Source organism: Cynara cardunculus, unplaced genomic scaffold (assembly GCF_001531365.2).
Source record: "Cynara cardunculus var. scolymus isolate 2C unplaced genomic scaffold, CcrdV1 Un_Scaffold_2980, whole genome shotgun sequence".
NCBI classification, from domain to species: Eukaryota; Viridiplantae; Streptophyta; class Magnoliopsida; order Asterales; family Asteraceae; genus Cynara; species Cynara cardunculus.
The window spans coordinates 4,875-23,386 of record NW_020201298.1 but is presented as its reverse complement, the minus strand read 5'-3'; the positions used below and the strand labels follow the sequence as shown (position 1 = coordinate 23,386).

At 37.4% G+C, this 18,512-nt stretch overlaps 1 protein-coding gene across 6 annotated transcripts in view; it reads right to left on the bottom strand.

The window, feature by feature from the left end:
* The window catches only part of LOC112503414 (peptidyl-prolyl cis-trans isomerase FKBP62-like), a 29,662-nt gene extending 12,526 nt beyond the window's left edge, over positions 1-17,136 (bottom strand). For 4 of the 6 annotated variants that reach the window (XM_025107451.1, XM_025107453.1, XM_025107456.1 and 1 more), the window contains exons 1-8: positions 16,718-17,136; positions 16,310-16,396; positions 13,435-13,692; positions 13,230-13,310; positions 13,032-13,112; positions 12,539-12,733; positions 11,035-11,124; positions 10,606-10,781 (exon numbers count right to left, since the gene is read on the bottom strand). In XM_025107451.1, the coding sequence (XP_024963219.1) occupies positions 10,606-10,781; positions 11,035-11,124; positions 12,539-12,733; positions 13,032-13,112; positions 13,230-13,310; positions 13,435-13,692; positions 16,310-16,396; positions 16,718-16,919 (1,170 nt within the window). In that variant the 5' untranslated portion in view covers positions 16,920-17,136. The remainder of the gene's footprint in view (positions 1-10,605; positions 10,782-11,034; positions 11,125-12,538; positions 12,734-13,031; positions 13,113-13,229; positions 13,311-13,434; positions 13,693-16,309; positions 16,397-16,717) is intronic. The other 2 variants (XM_025107452.1, XM_025107454.1) reach the window with 2 other exon arrangements.
* Between the last annotated feature and the right edge of the window lie 1,376 nt (positions 17,137-18,512).

The following is an 18,512-nucleotide window of genomic DNA, read 5'->3' as shown; positions in this document are numbered from 1 at the left end:
GCTGTTAATAAATAGGTGAAAGAGGGGGAGAATAGTGCATCAAGAAAGATAATGAGTTTGTCCTAGGAGAGTCTAGCCTCTTGAATAGCTAGTTACATATCTTTTTTCTTGTTAATCAGGTATACGGCTACTGTTTCTTCTACATTACTTTTATTTTTATTGATCAGTATATCTGGTTCTTATCATTTTATTCTTATAAATACTCGAATCTCGTAATGGTTTTCGTATTATATCTAAAAGAGATTATTATATATATATATATACATATAACATCAAGAAGCCTAAAGAGGAAATACCAACACCACTATAAGGAAAGGTAATCAAAACTTTACTATATTTAACACTTGATAGGAATTCAAACAATTTGGAAGAATGAAAGGATTAAAAGGCAAGAGAAATCAGCAATTGATTATTAACGAAATTGGAACTTACCATAGAAAGAACAAACACAACTCCAGGGAAACTTCCCTCTCTCAAAGCCACAGCTAAGAGCCTAACTCAATTAAAAAGAAAAATCACAATGACCACATGCTACCCTTCATTCCAGCGATTATTAGACACACTTTCAATCTGAGATAGCTAATTGGGCCCAGCCCTATCTTCCACTCTTTTGGGCCGTCTGGAATAAACATTCAACACTTTGGGCTTGGGTAAAGATTGGATCAGATTAGATGGATCCGTATCATTACTCCCTCCTTCCAATAAAGTCGTCCTCAAGACTTGTATCCGGAAATTGACCCTTGATTACGTTTGCATCCTCCCACATCGCCTCTTCCCGAGACTGCCCCTGCCAACGTATTAGCCATTGCTCCACTGATTTCCCATCTTGTACAACTGTTCGTACCGCATAAATCTCTTTGGGAGACGGTAAATCTTTGTCATCTAATTCTAGCTTAGGAGGTAAAACTTGGGCAACCATAGGCGACAAAACAACTTTTTTTGGTAATGAGATATGAAACACAGAATGAAACACCATCTTGTACGACTAAGACTCTTCTGATCCGTATACACACAAAATTTAACCCCCAAAAGATATGAACGCCAATGCTACTAGGGCCATAATTTCTCTTTCATATGCCGACTTCGCTAAATTTTACTCACTCTACGCCTTACTGAAGTAAGCAATGGCCTATGTTACTGCATCAAGACTGCCCCGATGCCCCGTCCCGAAGCATCGCATTAGATTGTGAAGGGAATCAAAAAGTCCGGTAAGGCCAACACCGGAGCTGTGACCATGGCTCATTTCGACTCATCAAAGGCTGTTTGAGCTTCCGTATTCCATCCAAAAGCATCCTTGGTTAAATCTGTCAACGGCTTGGCAATACTACCCTAATGACGAATAAAGTTACGGTAGTAACCCGTAAGGCCCAAAAATCCACGTAGCCCTTTTAGTTGTTTCGGAACTGGCCACTCCAACAAAGCCGAGATCTTCTTAGGATCCATTACCACTCCTTGGCCGGTAATAATATGTTCCAAATAATCAATAGAAGTTTGTCCAAACGAACCTTTTTTTCGATGGACCACAAATTGATTAGAGAATAAAACTTGAAGGACCATGCTCAAATCTTTCAAGTGTTGGGACCACGAAGAACTGTAAATCAGGATATCATCAAAGAAATCACAACAAATTTCCGTAGATAAGGCCGAATGATGTCGTTCATAATGGCTTGAAAGGTGGCCGGCGCATTAGTGAGGCCAAAGGGCATCACTAGGGAGGTGTTTCGGATTGCTTATTTAAAACAACTTATGTTTTTCTACAAAAGCACTTATCAACTTATTATAAGTCAGAAGGTTTAACTTCTTCAACAACTCTTTATTATCTGTTTGACACCGGTATAAGCTGTTTATCCAAACACTCAAAAGCGCTTATTACCGGTGCCACACTGAAATAAGCAATCCCAAACACCCCCTAGATACTCATAGTGGCCATCGTGGGTACGAAATGCCGTCTTCTCGATGCTGTCGGGTTTCATGTGAATCTGATTATACCCCGATTTCAGGTCTAATTTCATAAAAAAAATGGGCTCCCGTCAATTCATTGATGAGTTCTTCGACAACCGGAATCGGAAATTTGTCAGGAATGGTGGCCTTGTTGAAAGCACGATAGTCTACGCACATTCGCCAAGAGTTGTCTTTCTTTCGAACTAAAATGACCGGGCTCGAGAAGGCACTTTTACTAGGACGGATCATTCCTAAGGAAAGAAGTTCCTTCACCTTCCGTTCAATCTTCGCTTTCTGAATATGCGGGTACCGGTAAGGACGAAGACAAATTGAGGAAGTAGGGATACTAACGAAATGCCATGATAATCGAGTAGGAGGGAGACCCGTTGGGTCGTGGAAAACAACCGCAAATTGATCAAATAGGCATTGTAAATCAGCCTGTTGCTCCTTGGATAACATATCGTCCCGTTTATCAGAATCCATGTGTAAACCAACCGGTAAATCATTACGAGGTTCTTCCAAGGATAAACAAGTATGAAGGGAAGCTTGCTTTACCTCCGAATCAAATAACCCTTGGATACAAACTGATTTTCCACCCAACGAGAACCGCATTGATAGATTTTTCCAATTATGCACCACCTCTCCCAAGGTTTTTAGCCACTCCATACCCAAAACTAGGTCTAAATGACCCATTTCGAAGAGCAAGGCATCCACCAGAAAATCACAGCCATTAATCAACACTGGTAATTTTAAGCACCTTTGGTTCACAGAAATCGTATGCCCATCTCCCAAGTTAATATTCATACCAGAGAAAAATTGAGAAGATATTCCCAACGTCGTGACCAATTTACGAGAAACAAAATTATGACTTGCCCCACTATCCACCAAAATTACAATCGGTATTCCCGAAATAGCCCGTTCGATCTTCAAGGTTTTGCCCCCGGAATTAGCCGTAGCTAAGGATCCCTGAAACTCCAACACTGTACACAACCCGGTCGGCGGTGATTCCTCGTTGTCACCCAAACTATCTTCAGACGCATCCATGGTTCTGATTTCACCACCATCATCAACCATTTCATCATTAGCCAACAATAGAACCCTTAATTTACCTTCCGAACATTTGTGAGCTGGACGGAAAGCCTGACCACAACGAAAACATAGACCCTTTTTTCGACGATCCTCCCATTCAGTACGAGTAAGAGAACGAAAAACCTTTATTCCGATTTCCTGCAGTCGACGAATCGGAGAATGGGACTGGATTGGGCCGTGTAGAGGAAACAAATCGATTTGGCTCTGATCGATTAGACTCAAATCGTGACGTTGGGCCTTTGTCATTAAGCCCTCTGCCCAGTACTAACAGGTCCTTTAAAATCAGGCCGGCCCAAGGAATGCTTCAGATCTGGTCGTAAAGTCAATCCAGAACCACTCCCATTGTTCTGATAGCGAAATCAAGACTGGGAAACACTAATCGCCAATGGACGCAGCATTTCCTCAACGCCTTTGGCCAAATACATGGAGTCCAGACGAGATTGAGGGCGATGAAGTCGCACCCAACATTTAACCTCATCATGTAAACCCGCGATGAAGTATCCCAAGGCTTGGGACTCCAGTAAACGAGGAACTAACGACAATAGATATTCAAAATCTTCGATATATTCATGAATGGAATTTACCTGTTAAACTGTTGCCAATTGCTCAGAAGGATTTTGAATCTCCAAATCGCTGAAGCGTTGTAGGAGCTCTTTAGTAAATTGATCCCATGATAATGGCACTTAAATCTCCCTCATAATGGTAAACCAGTGTTGAGCGACCCCTACCATGCTCAATTGCGCCAGTCAGATACGTAGCTGTGGAGAAATCCCATGGATCTCAAAGTAGAGTTCCGCCTTTTTGATCCATCCTTGAGGATCGAAACCAAAAAACCTAGGCAACTTCACCTTCTTTGTTGCCCAAGAAAGGTGATAGTTCGATAATTCCTCCTCCCTTACCAAAGGAAATGTTGGATTTCTTTTGAGAGAAGAAATCCGATTGATCCTCCTCAAAAATACTGGATCCGATGGCTTACCTTGTTGTTTCATCCAATTCATCACGAATTTGCAAAACTCAGCCTGTTCCACTTGATCCAATTCCATATAATATATTGCCGATTTGATCTCAGTCATATCTGATTGGAGTTTCTGAATCTGTTCCTCATGATGATCCAATCGAGCTTGTTGAGAACGAGTTTCCATGGAGAATTCCGGCAGATCAATGGCAGGTCGGACCAATGATAGGAATTCACACAATTTGGAAGAATGAAAGGATTAAAAGGCAAGGGAAATCAACAATTGATCATTAACGAAATTGGAACTTACCATAGAAAGAACAAACACAACTCTAGGGAAACTTCCCTCTCTCAAAGCCACAGGTAAGAGCCTAACTCGATTAACAAGAAAAATCACAATGACCTCATGCTACCCGCATTCCCGCCATTTATTAGACACACTTTCAATCTGAGATAGCTAATTGGGCCCAACCCTATCTTCCACTCTTTTGGGCCGTCTAGAATAAACATTCAACACTTTGGGCTTGGGTAAAGATTGGATCAGCTTATGGATCCGTATTAACACTCCTCTTCAAGTTGGAGCGAGAATGTTAATCATGTTTGTTGCAAATAAAGTCTATTTGAGTTTTCCCCAATAGCTTCGTGAGAATGTCTGCAAGTTGTTGTTCAATATTGGGGCTTCGTGAGAATGCCTGCAAGCTGTTGTTCAATCTTGATGAGGATCATATAGGCTGGAAGAGCAAGTTTGAGAGAGCCCTACGCACCACAACTGAAACGACTCAAGACGCTCAAATCCATCCAGGACAGTCTCAATTCACAAAGGTTCAGATGAAGTAGCTCCTAAAATTGCTTAAAACTAGACTTGTCTCTTCTTCTTCTTTCCCATCTTGTGCCTATGTGCAATCTCATAAAAACTACCCATTCATCTTCTCGTGTGTACTTACAAAATACATCAGCCTAGATCATTGATATGATTCAGGGGCATCTGATCACATGACTTCTTGTTCAAATCTCTTTAATTCTTATAAGCCTTGTGCAGGAAATACAAAGGTGTGAAATGCTTATAGCACCTTTTCTACAATAGTAGGAGTCGGGGATATAAAAGTATCATCAGCCTTCATTCTTTCTAGTGTCCTACATGTTCCAAAACTCTCTTGTAATCTCATCTCTATTCATAAACTCACTGCTGACTCAGTTGTTATGCGTTGTTCTCTCCTTCCAATTGCATTTTCAGGACCTAGATTCAGGGCAGATGATTGGACATGTTGATGTGTGATGGACTCTACATACTAGATGAGAGAATTCACTCAAATAAGGCTACCAAGGAGACTTCTTGCTTCAACACCACATCTGATTTGAGTAACAACGAGATTTATTAATGGCACTTTAGACTAGGACATCCAAGTTTTCTTATTTAAAACATTTGTTTCGTGTGTTATTTGGTAATAAAAATCCCTAATCCTTTCAATGTGAGATTTGTGCGTTAGCAAAACTACACAAAATTACGTATCATCCACAACCATATAAACCATCTATGCCTTTTGCTTTAATACATAATGACATATGGGGTCCTTCTAAGGTCACTACGTGCCATGGGAATAGATGGTTTATTACCTTCACAGATGATCATACAGTATGTTGGGTCTATTTGCTAAAAGAAAAATCTGAAGTTGAACATGTTTTCAAAATATTATATAACATGATTCTAACTCAGCTTGGTACTAAGATTCAAATTCTTAAAAGTGACAATGGTAGGGAATATGTTACTAAAACTCTTCGGAATTTTTTAGATGCTCAAGGCGTAGTTCAGCAAAGCTCATGCGGTAGATACTCCACCACAAAACGGCATATCCGAAGGAAAAAACACCATATCTGAAAGAAAAAATAAGAATCTTCTTGTTTACTGTTTCCAACTGAAATACCAAAATATTTATTGGGAGATGCTCTTTTGCATGCTACTTCTTGAATGAACCGAATGCCTTCTAAAGCTCTACAGTTTCAAACACCCACATTTGTAAGTTCTTTTCCAAAGTCACGTTATTTCATTCCATGCCTTCAAAAGTTTTTGGTTGCATTGTGTTTACTAAGAACACCAATATCAACCTCTGCAAATTAGACCACAAAGCCCTCAAATGTGTTTTTGTAGGAATCGCACCAAATAAAAAAGGGTTTAAATGTTTTCATCTAAACACGGGGAAAATGTTTGTTACCATGGATGCTAAGTTTTTTGACAATATTCCATTTTCTAATTCTTGTCTTCCAAGGCAGAATAAAAAAGAAGACTTGATTTTCATCTAGCATTTTCATCTACATTTGAGCCATCTACATTCGACTCAAATTTCAAAGATTGTCCAATCTTTGAAGATGAGGGAAATGTAGATGTTCCAATGGTTGAACATGTGGAAAATGTAGATCATATTCCAATAGAACCAACACTAGACCAAGAAAATGAATATAATATTCCTGAAGAAACTGAAGTACCATGTGAATCTCAACAAGTTACTCAAGAGAATTGTGGTGAACAAGAAAAAAAACAATTTGGAAAAGTGTATGAGCAAAGATTCCCTCCAAACAAAGAGTCCAACACTAAATCAGCCCTGATTCCAAACCAAGGAAGGAACCATCTCTTGGTAAGTCATGTGATCTGAATATTCCAATAGCCTTGAGAAAAAAAAATGTGCATGTGTTAATATCCTATTTCCAGCTACATCGTCTTGCTCAAACCTCTCACCTAAATACCTTCCACTTCAAATGTGTCCCAAGTTTAAATCCCCAACACTATACATGAATCTCTAAAAATTCCAGAATGGAAAAAGGATGTTCTAGAGGAATTGAGTGCTCTTGAGAAGAATCAGACGCAGTGTGCTGAAAATCTTCCAAAAGGTGCACCCACAGTTGTAAGTGGGTATTTACTCCAAAATTTAATGTTGATGGAGCCTTTGGAAGATATAAAGCAAGGCTAGTAGCCAAAGGTTTCACACAAACTTATGGCATTGATTATACAAAAACCTTTGCTCCAGTTGCAAAGTTGAATACAATAAGGATTCTACTTCCAGTGGCAGCAAATCTTGATTGGCCAATCAGGCAATTTGATGTAAAAATGCCTTCTTGAATGGCAAACTAGAAGAGAAGTTTATATGTTGTCACCACCTGGATTTGAAAGTAACTTTGGTACAAAAGTGTGTAAATTAGAGAAAGCTTTGTATGGGCTCAAACAATCCCCAAGGGCATGGTTTGCACATTTCACTCAAGTAGTCAAAAGTCATGGATACAAACAGGACTTGATCATACTCTATTTACTCGATTTTCTTCAAAAGGTAAAATCACAACTTTAATAGTTTATGTAGATGACATACTCCTCACAGGTAATGATCATGAGGAGATGGAAAGAATGAAGGACTGCTTGCTAAAGAATTTGAAGTAAAGGATCTTGGAGAAATGAAATATTTTCTAGGTATGGAGGTTGTAAGTTCAAGTAAAAGGTATTGTGTTGTCACAAAGGAGATACATTCTGGATCTTTCACGAGATACTGGAATGAGTGCATGTCGACCGATAGATACTCCAAATTGACCCCAACAAAAGGTCGGATGCCATTGCTGGTTGATATTCATCATTACCAATGACTGGTTGGAAGGTTGGTTTATTTATTACATATACCGCCAGACGTTGCTTTTGTAGTTAGCATAGTGAGTCATTTTATGCATCGTCCTTACGAAGAACATCAAGAAGTTGTCCACAGAATTTTTAGATATTTAAAGAGTTGTCCAGGCAAAGGACTACTCTTTAGAAAATGAGACAACCAAACCATTGGAGCCTTTACTGATGCAAGTTGGGCAGACCCAAACATGAGCAAAAGATCTACATCGGGATATTCTAATTATGTATGGGGAAATCTTGTCACATGGAGAAGCAAGAAACAAAGTGTTGTATCCAGAAGCTGAATTTAGATCAATGGCAGATGGCATATATGAAATAATTTGGATCAAAGAATCTTTGTTGACTCACGGTTAAAAGTTGAGCTACCTATGAAGTTGTTTTGCAATAATAAAGCAAGCCATTAGAATCTCACAAAATCCGATCTAGCACGACAGGACAAAACACATTGAAGTGGATCGATACTTCATAAGGGAAAATTTGGAGAATGGGACTATCTGCATTGCATTCATTGCATTCATTCCATCCAAAGAGCAAATATCAGATATCTTAACCAAAGGGTATTAAGACCGACATTTGATCTTCTTATAGATAAGTTGGGCATGTATGATATATATGCACCAACTTAAAAAGGGAGTGTGGAATTGATATACAAAATATAATCCCTGATCTCTTGGGATTATATTTTCCTTTTGTAACAAATTTGGATATTTGTATAATCGGTAACAGATTTAATTGATACATGTATAGTTTGGTAAGTTTCCTTGTATGTTATCAAATCCCTTAAATTGTGGGATTATAGTTAGGCCTCTAAGCTGTATTTATACTCCTTTGTTTTTTTCAATGAGAATTACAACATAATTTCTCTGAAAATTCAAAAGAGATGCGTATATTTCATTATTTACATTCAATATTACCAAAAAATGAAGAGTGTGCGATAAAAGCAGGGTGTAATATGCCGAGACTAGAAGTCCTGTTAGTTGAAGTGTACATTTCATAACTGTCAGTCAGGCCACCTATGACTCGGGGAGACTGTTCGGTGATACAAATTGTTGATCCTCTCAGTGATTTGATGATCCTTTTTATCTTACGAAGTGTACTATCTTTTTATTCAGCTTCAGCGATCATCACCGGGTCTGTTCAGTGATCACTGAACATGTATTGTAATTCTCTCAGAGACAAGTATTCTTCAGGAAGACAAAACTCACACCACAGAACCTTCAATGATATCGAAGATGAAGCTGAAGATAGAGACAAGCAAGTTCGTGAACGGTGCGGTTATTAGTGATAACAAGTCTATCTACACTCTACACAAGTGTAAAATCTACTCAAGATTCAACGAACACTGAAGAAACCTCAGCATTATTCCAGTGTCAGCGATCAAATGAATCTTATTGAACAAGATTAGTTTTTGTCTTGTCCTTCTACACACAAAGGACAAAACCATATCTCTCAAAGTAAAGTACTGTACGGAGTCACTCTATTATCTCCAAGCGTGCTTACCTACTTTGTGAAAGACTACTGTTCATATATGGCAAAAGCCGTATGTGCAACAAAGGACAAGCTCACCTCTAGAAGCTTGTCACGTGTTTTGTACTGCCTGATTTGCATTTAATGCAACATGTATAGATAGCTGAGAAGCTCTTCCTTCTCAGTTACCACCTACAACCAGAAGAAGCAAACTGTTGCCAATAATTCTTACTTCTTGAAGATCAACTCTCTACCTAAGAGAGGCTTTTTCTCAAGCACAAGACTTCTTAACCTTTTCTTCTAACAAGTCTTTTCTTTCTTGCTTTCTGTATCTTGTGTGTTTCTTTGATTGTTTAGTTCTATATCTTATCTTTTCCGCAAACAATCTGTAAAATTCTGTATTGATCTTCTCTATCAATAAAAAAAATTTAAAAGTAAAAGTTGTTGTGTTTGTATTCATCATCTCCCTTCTACAAACTGTTACCTTTAAACTCTTGTAGATCCCGCTGGGACCAACACAAATACAACACTCTAAACCATAAAATGTAGCATATATGTTTTTTGGATGAATTAAAAGTGAATATGAAAAAGATATATATATATATATATATATATATATAATATTTGAAGGGGCAAGAAAGAAACCAAGAAACCTCTACACTACAAAACAAGGCACGGTGAACAAAACCACAAGACAAGAGAAAAAACATGGAACTATTGTGAAACTATAACAAATTAAAAAGTCGAGCCCTAAAATTAATCGAAACAAATCACCCAATATTAAATGAATGCGAAAATGGATTTTAATGGTCAGCAAATGGCAATGTAAGCAATGTCCAGCAATGAACCAATAATAACCACCCATGATAAATAGGGACAGAAAGAGTGATACTTGGATTTATACGTGGGAAAACCAAATCAGGAAAAGAAAAAACAGGTAGAGGATGCCGAGAAATGATCCATTCTATAGATTCATGATTCCAATGTTTGAAGGATGATCAACTTGGCTGAATAGAATAGTTCCCGGGAGTGTAATGAATGAGGATGTACCCTAAATAACCAACAACGATATTTATGTTATAGCACTAGGCCAGTAAACTAGGAGAGAAGCCCTTCAAGTAGACTCATGGGACTAGATACAATATAGATGATTTATTTTTGGACAGGAAGAACATCAAAAAAGAACATTTATGCATTTATGCCGAACTAATGTTTCCAACCTAGACCCAAAAGTTAGGCTACAATAGTTTATTTCAGCAATACATTCTACAAAATTACCACCTGCAATAAGCTGCAGATAAATAAGGCAATGCAAGACATGAAATGCATAACCTCTATAACTGAAGTACATAATCATATAAGGAAGTTTTGGTACCATAAAATACTCTGTCCACATAAATCAGACATAATGCATGCAAGAGGCTCCCAAATGCTACACAGCATAATAGAAATACAAACCTAATGGTATATGAGGGCTTCTCTGCTGATAAGTTACCTTTTCAAAGTCGATCACTTCAACTTCATAAACTAGGGTAGAAAATGGAGGAATTACAGCCAGATCACACATCACTTCTTTACTTCCATATCCATATTCGTGACCGATGGTCAATGTTGCCTTCTCCCCCTTCTTCATCGTTGCCACTGCTCGGTCTAAGCCAGCAATCACTTGTTCTGCAAGCATAGTTCTTTACTGTTTTTGACAACTAATATCAATTTACTGATGACAACCTAGCTATTAGCCTGCTATTAGTAAATTCACAATTCCTCACCACCAGAAAATGAATATATGGAGGGCATGCATCATCTATCAGCAATATAGAATGCACGCTTGAAGAGCAAAGTCAGGTGTTCTGACTGCCCTGAGTGTCAGAAAAACTAAACACTGGTTGGCACCCAGCTAAAGGAAGACATATTACACACTAACCTTCATCAGTAATGAAGCTTAATGAAGTCTCTCCATCATAACCTTTTTTCTCAAACACAGTTCCATTTTCTAGCATAGCTCTATACCTGACTACACACAAAAAAATAAGATCTGATTAGAATAACAAAACAAATATAAAATAGGATTTGAACGTTAATCATATAGTACTGGATATTAAAAAGAATCACACTGGTGCATATTCATGTGGGAGTGTCATGATATTTTATGTGTTTGTGTATATCTAGTCTTAAGTTCTTCATGTTTTATCCTTTCTTCACATAATCTTTTCCTAAAATCAGCACTCACAATGAGAACAATGTTGTCCATGGATATCCAGGAGGAAGATGATAACTCAATTCTTCGCATATAACATCACAACTTGGGTACTATAACCATGTAAAACATCGAGCCACAACTTGGGTCACTCGCATTTAGAAGTGTTAAAAAAGTGGGTTACGCGCCTATTTTGGACACAAATGTCATTTTCTAATCGAAAGATTATTTGTAAAGACATCTTTGGGTTTTTGTTTTCATCTGTGAGAGCTTTGTTCTGATATACCACTGGTCCACAACGAGATTTGGTGAATGGGAAATTGATCCACAAGGTTTCACCTTTGGGTGAAAGTTAGGTGTCAGAAGGGAGGTGTTCCACATAGGTGGAAAAGGGGAATGGAAGTGAGATTATATAAGATTCTTATTCCATGAAGTAATCTAGAGCTTATGCATAGCGCAGGGTACAAATCATGGATAGATATTGGCTTTGGACAACTAAACTTATATGTACGAGCTCCTCCTGTGGGTATGAATGTCATGCGCTTGACAACATAGTTCAACCCATGTTTTGCTACATTCTAGAAATTTCCAAGGCTCTCCATATTCGTAACTCCCAAGTGTTTGTCTTCCATAACCTCCATATGAAACCGGTAATATATGTTTTTGCTTGAAAGACACCCAACCGGAGATATACAAAAAACACCAACACAGCTTCTTTGCATTTGTTGTAAGATACAAAACAGAAAATAGAGGTAGAGATCAGGTATAGTTAAGTTCGCCAATTCTTCAAAAGAACCGTTTGGAGTTAGTGTATCCATGGAAACAAACGAACCAGTTGGGGTCGAATCTGTTCTTTTATTTTTCGGTTTGGTGAAACTATTTGGGAATTTTTGCTGAAATTTTACTAACAACTTCTGTATTAGAAAATTGTCATGTTCCAATACTTAAGAAAAGGAATTATATGCAGGCATGTGTAAGTACATCATTTACTGTTGATGGCATGTGGTGGAGAAGAATGCAAGAACAAAGCACAACTAAAGTAATAGTTCCGGCCAACCTCCATTTGGCTTGTGATGGAAGTAATTTGATATCATTCTGGCATCTAACTTCTCCAAGTCACTTTTCTTATCAAAAGAAGCTTACTGAATTTCAGCAATGGTGGACCTTAACATCCATCCATCTATATGCATATTGATTAATATATCACAATGTGCGAGATTGGTATACTTACTAATAACAGAAGCACCTTCATTTGCTGTGAGAGCTCCTTCGCCCTCTTTCAGTATTTTCTTCACCACCTTCAAATCATTGGTTACATCGACTACAGGCTTGAACGATAGCAATTCCAAAGCAACACGCAGCGCAGAATCTGGTGGAATGGGAGAGCATCCATTGGGTAGTGTGGTAACCCCTCCACCAAAAGCATCTGAATTAAAATGTTGGTATTTTTAGATTATAAACTGTTATGAATCTCATCTTCCTAGCATGAAAGAAATGGTTTAGCTTAAATCAAACAGAACTAACAACCAAAAATGATATTTAGAATGACAATAACTTTCATGTTATCAAATGTCAGTTCTCCTTAAGTAGTTAATTATAAATGACTATCATGTCACAAGACATAATCAACCTTCAAATTCCTAAGGCAAGAATAGTTACTCAGGGAAATAAACATGTCCTATAATGATATTAGCGATATGGAACCCAGGAATCCAAAGCCTTACACTGTGGTTGAACAATCAGATCCGCTTTTTCTTCTCTTGTCATGGTTTTGATTGCTTTTGGCAGTGCCATACAAAAATGACCTAGTATGAACACACAATAGGGGTTGGTTTAATAATAATTGTCATTCCTCTGAAAGATTTTGATTACATAAAAATTGTTAGAATAAAAGAAAGCAACAGCAAAAATATATTATTTACCATCTTTCAAGTAAAATTCAACACCCTCGTTTGGTGATTCAGCAACTGTAACACCATCAAGCAGCGTCACTACATACCTCACTGCACCAACCAACATCAGTGACTGATGAGATGTATTTCCTCATTACTTGTCAGCTAACAAGCCCTACTTAATGGAGAATATAAATTTAAAAAGGAGCATTGCAAAAGGAGTCTAAAGGACTACCTTTAACCTCATCCAAATCACCAGGTTGCCCTGTCTGTTCCCCTTTCTTCACTACTCTCTTAAGAATGCCACCATCCTTGCAGACATCTACTACTGTGATCCATGAGATGAGCTCTACCTCAAAGTAAATAAAAGAATTTGGAGGGACGCCATCTGTTCCTGCAGCTCCAAATCCTAACTGGGGAGGCAAAGTAAACAATGCTATTTCCCCTTTCTTCATGGTAAGAACTGCCTGATCGAACCCAGAACAGACTTGGTCTGATAAAGTCAAAAAGACAACAGATGAGATCAGCATTGAGGATGATCATTTAAATTGCAAAGTAAAATGACAGCAAGTCCATGTAAAATATGTTGGGGAGAAACAAATGGTAACATCCATGCTGTTCCATGGTGTTTCAAGTTGATTAGAGATAAAAGGATAAACGATGACTAAGTAAAGGTGTTCAAGATAGAAAATAGGTATATCATCTACACATATTTGTCATTCTTTACAGAAGACCACACAAACACACGAGGTCCATATCTATGCATGTAAAATGTACCCAAGGTTTTAAAAAGCGGAACCGGGACTCGAGGCGTTTTCCTTCCACGCCCTGAGGCGTAAGCCTCGAGGCTGTCTGAGGCGCAAGCCTCGAGGCGTAAAACAAATAAAATTCATAAATATTAATAGTAAGCAAAACATAATTCCATAACAAACTTTAAACGTCATAGATTCATAAAATACTAGTTATAAGTCTAAAAACATATCAATCTACAACTTATAGTTCCCCGTAGCATGATCAAGTTGTATAGCTCCACAATCGTATCCATAATCACTATCAATTTCATCTTCCAAATCCATAGAAAACAGAAAAATAATACAGAAAACTGAAAATAATATAGAAAATAAAAATAATACAGAAAACAGAAAAACAGAAAATATACAAAAATACCTACATAACACATTATACATATAGAAAATACATTATACATGATATTAGAACATATATACTTGACTGAAATATGTATAATATAATATAAATACATTATACATAAACTAAAAACATGAACACAAACTAAAAAGAACTTACTTTTTGGGTTGGCCTTTGAGATGAATATCTTCTTGAGAGAGGAAAAAGTTAAAAATGGAGGAGAAAAAAAAAGGGGGTTCGGAGAGGTATTCTCGGTGGAGAAGAAAATCTGAGAAGAAAGTAGGAGGAAACGACAAAAGTAGGATCAGGAAATTGAAAGGTAACATTTGTTTTTGATTGATAAGATAAAAGTACATCCTATAAAACGCTTCTTTGTACGTTTAAATTATAAAAGTATAATCGAGTGTTTGACTTTACTTAAAAAACACAAGTAATTTCAGGCATCTATTTTCAAAGAATCAAGGCAGCAGCAAACTGAGGCGTGCGCCTCAGAAACGCCTCAACGCCTCAAGGCACCGCCTCAACAATTGAGGCTTAAGCCTCGTCCAGGGACCATGAGGCTTTGCCTCATGAGCGGTTTTGGACCGCCTCGCCTCGAGGCATATGCCTCAAACAATTTTGGAAAACATGAATGTACCCACAGTGAATTGAGTAAAAGATCACAAGAAGAGGGATATATCCAAGTTTAAAAACTTCGAATACAAATATTAAATGTTTCTCTTATTGTACAAAAAAAATAACACATACCTTGTCAAATATTGATTGGAACATAAAGTTGGTTAAAAGATCTAAAAAGAATATTTGATCTTGATTGATTGACCATGACCTTTGAGAGGGCTTAAAGATGTAGAGTAGCAGACTATGTGCGGGGACCTATTACCTATAGACAACATAGCCGGGAGGAGGGGAGTTTAGAGGAGGTAGAGGGGTGGGCAAGGGGAAGGGTGTAGTATTGGCCCTTAGAGCCTCTCTATCAGCTATGCTATAGATGTTCTAAAATAGAGTATCAAATTAAAATTTCTAAAAAATTACATCCAACTACAACAGCTACTCTATTTTAACAATTATATCATTAACTATATTATTAAAATATTCAATACATTTAATAAAATATATTTCTCTCTCCTAAACACAATTTCAATATCTCCTATTGGTGAGAAAGAATTAAATATTGTTTCTCTCTCTTAAATATAGAGTTTTAGAGATCTCTACTCTCTCTCTCTTGTTTCTCTATTTTAGCATATGTTATAGCATAGCTGTTGGAGCAAGAATATACCCCAAATCTCCAAAAGCCCTATGTTAGGTAACTAAAGCCTTATGGTAGATGGAGATTTTCTTTAATTTTTCCTATTTCCATGTCTTATTTATGCTTTGTTTTATCGTTTATCTTATATTTCTCGTACTAGTTGCATGTTTGCATACACTCCTATGTTAGTATGCGACTTCTCTCACATGTCTCCTTGTTTTTATTGCTTTTGTTTTGCAAGCGGGGGTATTCACGGAAACCTCTCTACCCATAGGGTAGAGGCAAGGTCTGCATACATCCTACCCCCAGACCTTACCTTTATGGAATATACTAGGTTCATTTGGTTTGTGATTGGTCATGGTATGTCATCTAACACACGCAAGAAGTCAACAATAGAAAAAAGAAAAATCAGAAGAACTAGCACTAAGTGTTTCGAATAACCATTGGAAAAGAGAACTTTCACCGTCACTTTTTCACCAGCCTAGAACACAAAGAATCGAGTATTTTAAATAAATTAAAAATGTCAACATGCTAAAGCTCAAAATCACAAGCACGAGTTACCACAACAAAGGACCACCTAAATGAAGGAAAGTAAAAAAGTTATTCAGATCTTTTTACCAGAGACATAAGAAGCTCTAGATTCAAAATCACAATCAATGTGCCATGCCTGAAGAAAAGAAATACAAAAAGACAAAAAAATACATATTAAACAACAAACCTTGTCCAATCTTGAAGGTGAAGGGTTCCCCTTTATCTCTAGTGGAGATAAATGTAGTCCCATCAAGCAAAGTCCCCACATAATGAACTGAATCCATTCAAACAATCGAAAAAGGAAGTTATTATTAGCTAAAATAATACAAACACACTATAAATTCCCAGATATGGTATAGAAACTGCATTCGAATTAAACCTATTAATTTTCTACTGGAAACTCGATAGTGATATAGTTGCGAATTTAGCACCAATATGTGTAGTACCTGTTTACGAATTTGAATGCAAAAACAGCTTTTTCTCGAGAAATTATATATGCCAAAAGCAACTTCATTGGCCTTTCAAATCGAAGTGTGGCTCTAGTAGTAAACTTACATCATTTCAATTATAGACAAAGACACGAAACAGAGCTTACCGGTGGGTTCATCGCCACATTCAGGGGTTTCGAAACCAACACCACGGCGGAGGAGCTTCTTTTTTAATCCAGTGGAGTTGAAAACACGCTCCTCTCCAACTCTTAGAGGCGGAGCCGATTCGATCACTTCTCCTGGTTCTTCATCACTATCGGGGTCTTCGGCCATGTCTGAAATTTTTCGTCTTTTATTCTCTTCCACCATTGCAGAATAGAGATTCCTGATAAGTTGTGGAATTCTTTTGTCAATTATGTGCACACTGAATTATATTTAGCTGTTCCGACTGATGTAATACTGGAAAAGGAGAAGCTTGTAATTGAAAATCTAAGTTTCGATTACAGGAGTGGAGAGAGAGATTTTTATCTATGTTCTAAATGAAGTGAGAAGTGGTCGTCTACAAGTTACAACTAGACCGTGATGTTTTTAAGACCCGGCCTAAAACGATATATATACACACATTTATATGTGTTGGTGTTTTAAATAAAACCTAAAATAAATAAAATTTATATAAAGTAATAAAACTAGAAAATAAAGAAAACTATTGATATCAATTCTACAGAGCTTATCAATTATATGTGATGGGGAACTCAAGCCTTGAAGTCATAACGCGCCATAACGATGCCATAACGAGTTATTTAGAAGCATAATTTTTATAATATGAACATAATAAATTTATATAGAGGGTTGTATTTTCGTGAGAAGGTAACTGTTGATCATTTCTCTCGGTAATTTGATGATGATTCATTTTATCTATCGAAGTGTATTATCTTTGTATTCAGTTTCAGCGATCATCCCTGAGTCTGTTCAGTGATCGCTGAACATGTATTATAATTCATTCAGAGACCAATATACTTCAAGAAGACAAAACTCACACCACAGATCCTTCAGCAATGACGAAGACAGAAGCTGAAGATTAGAGACCAACAAGTTCGTGATCTGAAGCGTTTTTCAGTGATAACAAGCTCATCTACATAAGTGTGAAGTCTACACAAGATTCAGAGAACACTGATGAGACCTTCAGCGTCATTGTCTTTAAAATATTCGGATCAGAACTTGACAGAATTTCCCACCAATATAACGCACTTGACCGCAACCTGGATACAACAAACATCATTTTATCTTCATCCGCACTTTTACTGGTCTGTAAACTTAATTCAATTTCTTTAAGCCAACACATGGCTTTGATAGGATCACATTCTCCGGAAAAACTTAGGGGGTTTGCATGCAAGAAATATCTTGATATCTCCTCCTTTCTGTACTGAAGATAAATTGTGGTGCGAACATAGTCGTTACTGGTGTATTGGCTCCGGCTTCTTCATGAAAATTCGGGTTCCCTACTCCTTCTGTGTAGAATGCCCAGGCAAATTTATTAGATTTTCCTGAAATTTTCCTAGTTCAACTGTCAACATCTCCTAGGCAATAAACCCAGGGTCATGAGCATGACCTCTACCCCTTGTTTTGGTCCATCCTTGACCTGACATAGAACTTTCTTGTACCGATATTTCCTATTTTATATGGGCTTCTTGTTGAATATTTCTTCCTCTTCCTCGTCCCCGGCCTCAACTTCTTGTTTCAATGGTCGTAGCATTTTTTGGGTTTTCTTCTCTATTCACCATTGATCTTCCATTGCCTCTTCCATGGCCTGTAGAAGTTCTTCTAGATTGATTAGGATTGTCTGCTATTCTTTCTTAATACTTGCGTCACTTAAACTTCCTTACTGCCATAATAAACACATATTTAATTAATCATATACCAAGTATGACGCTCTTCACTTATATAGAATAGTGGTCCTTATTC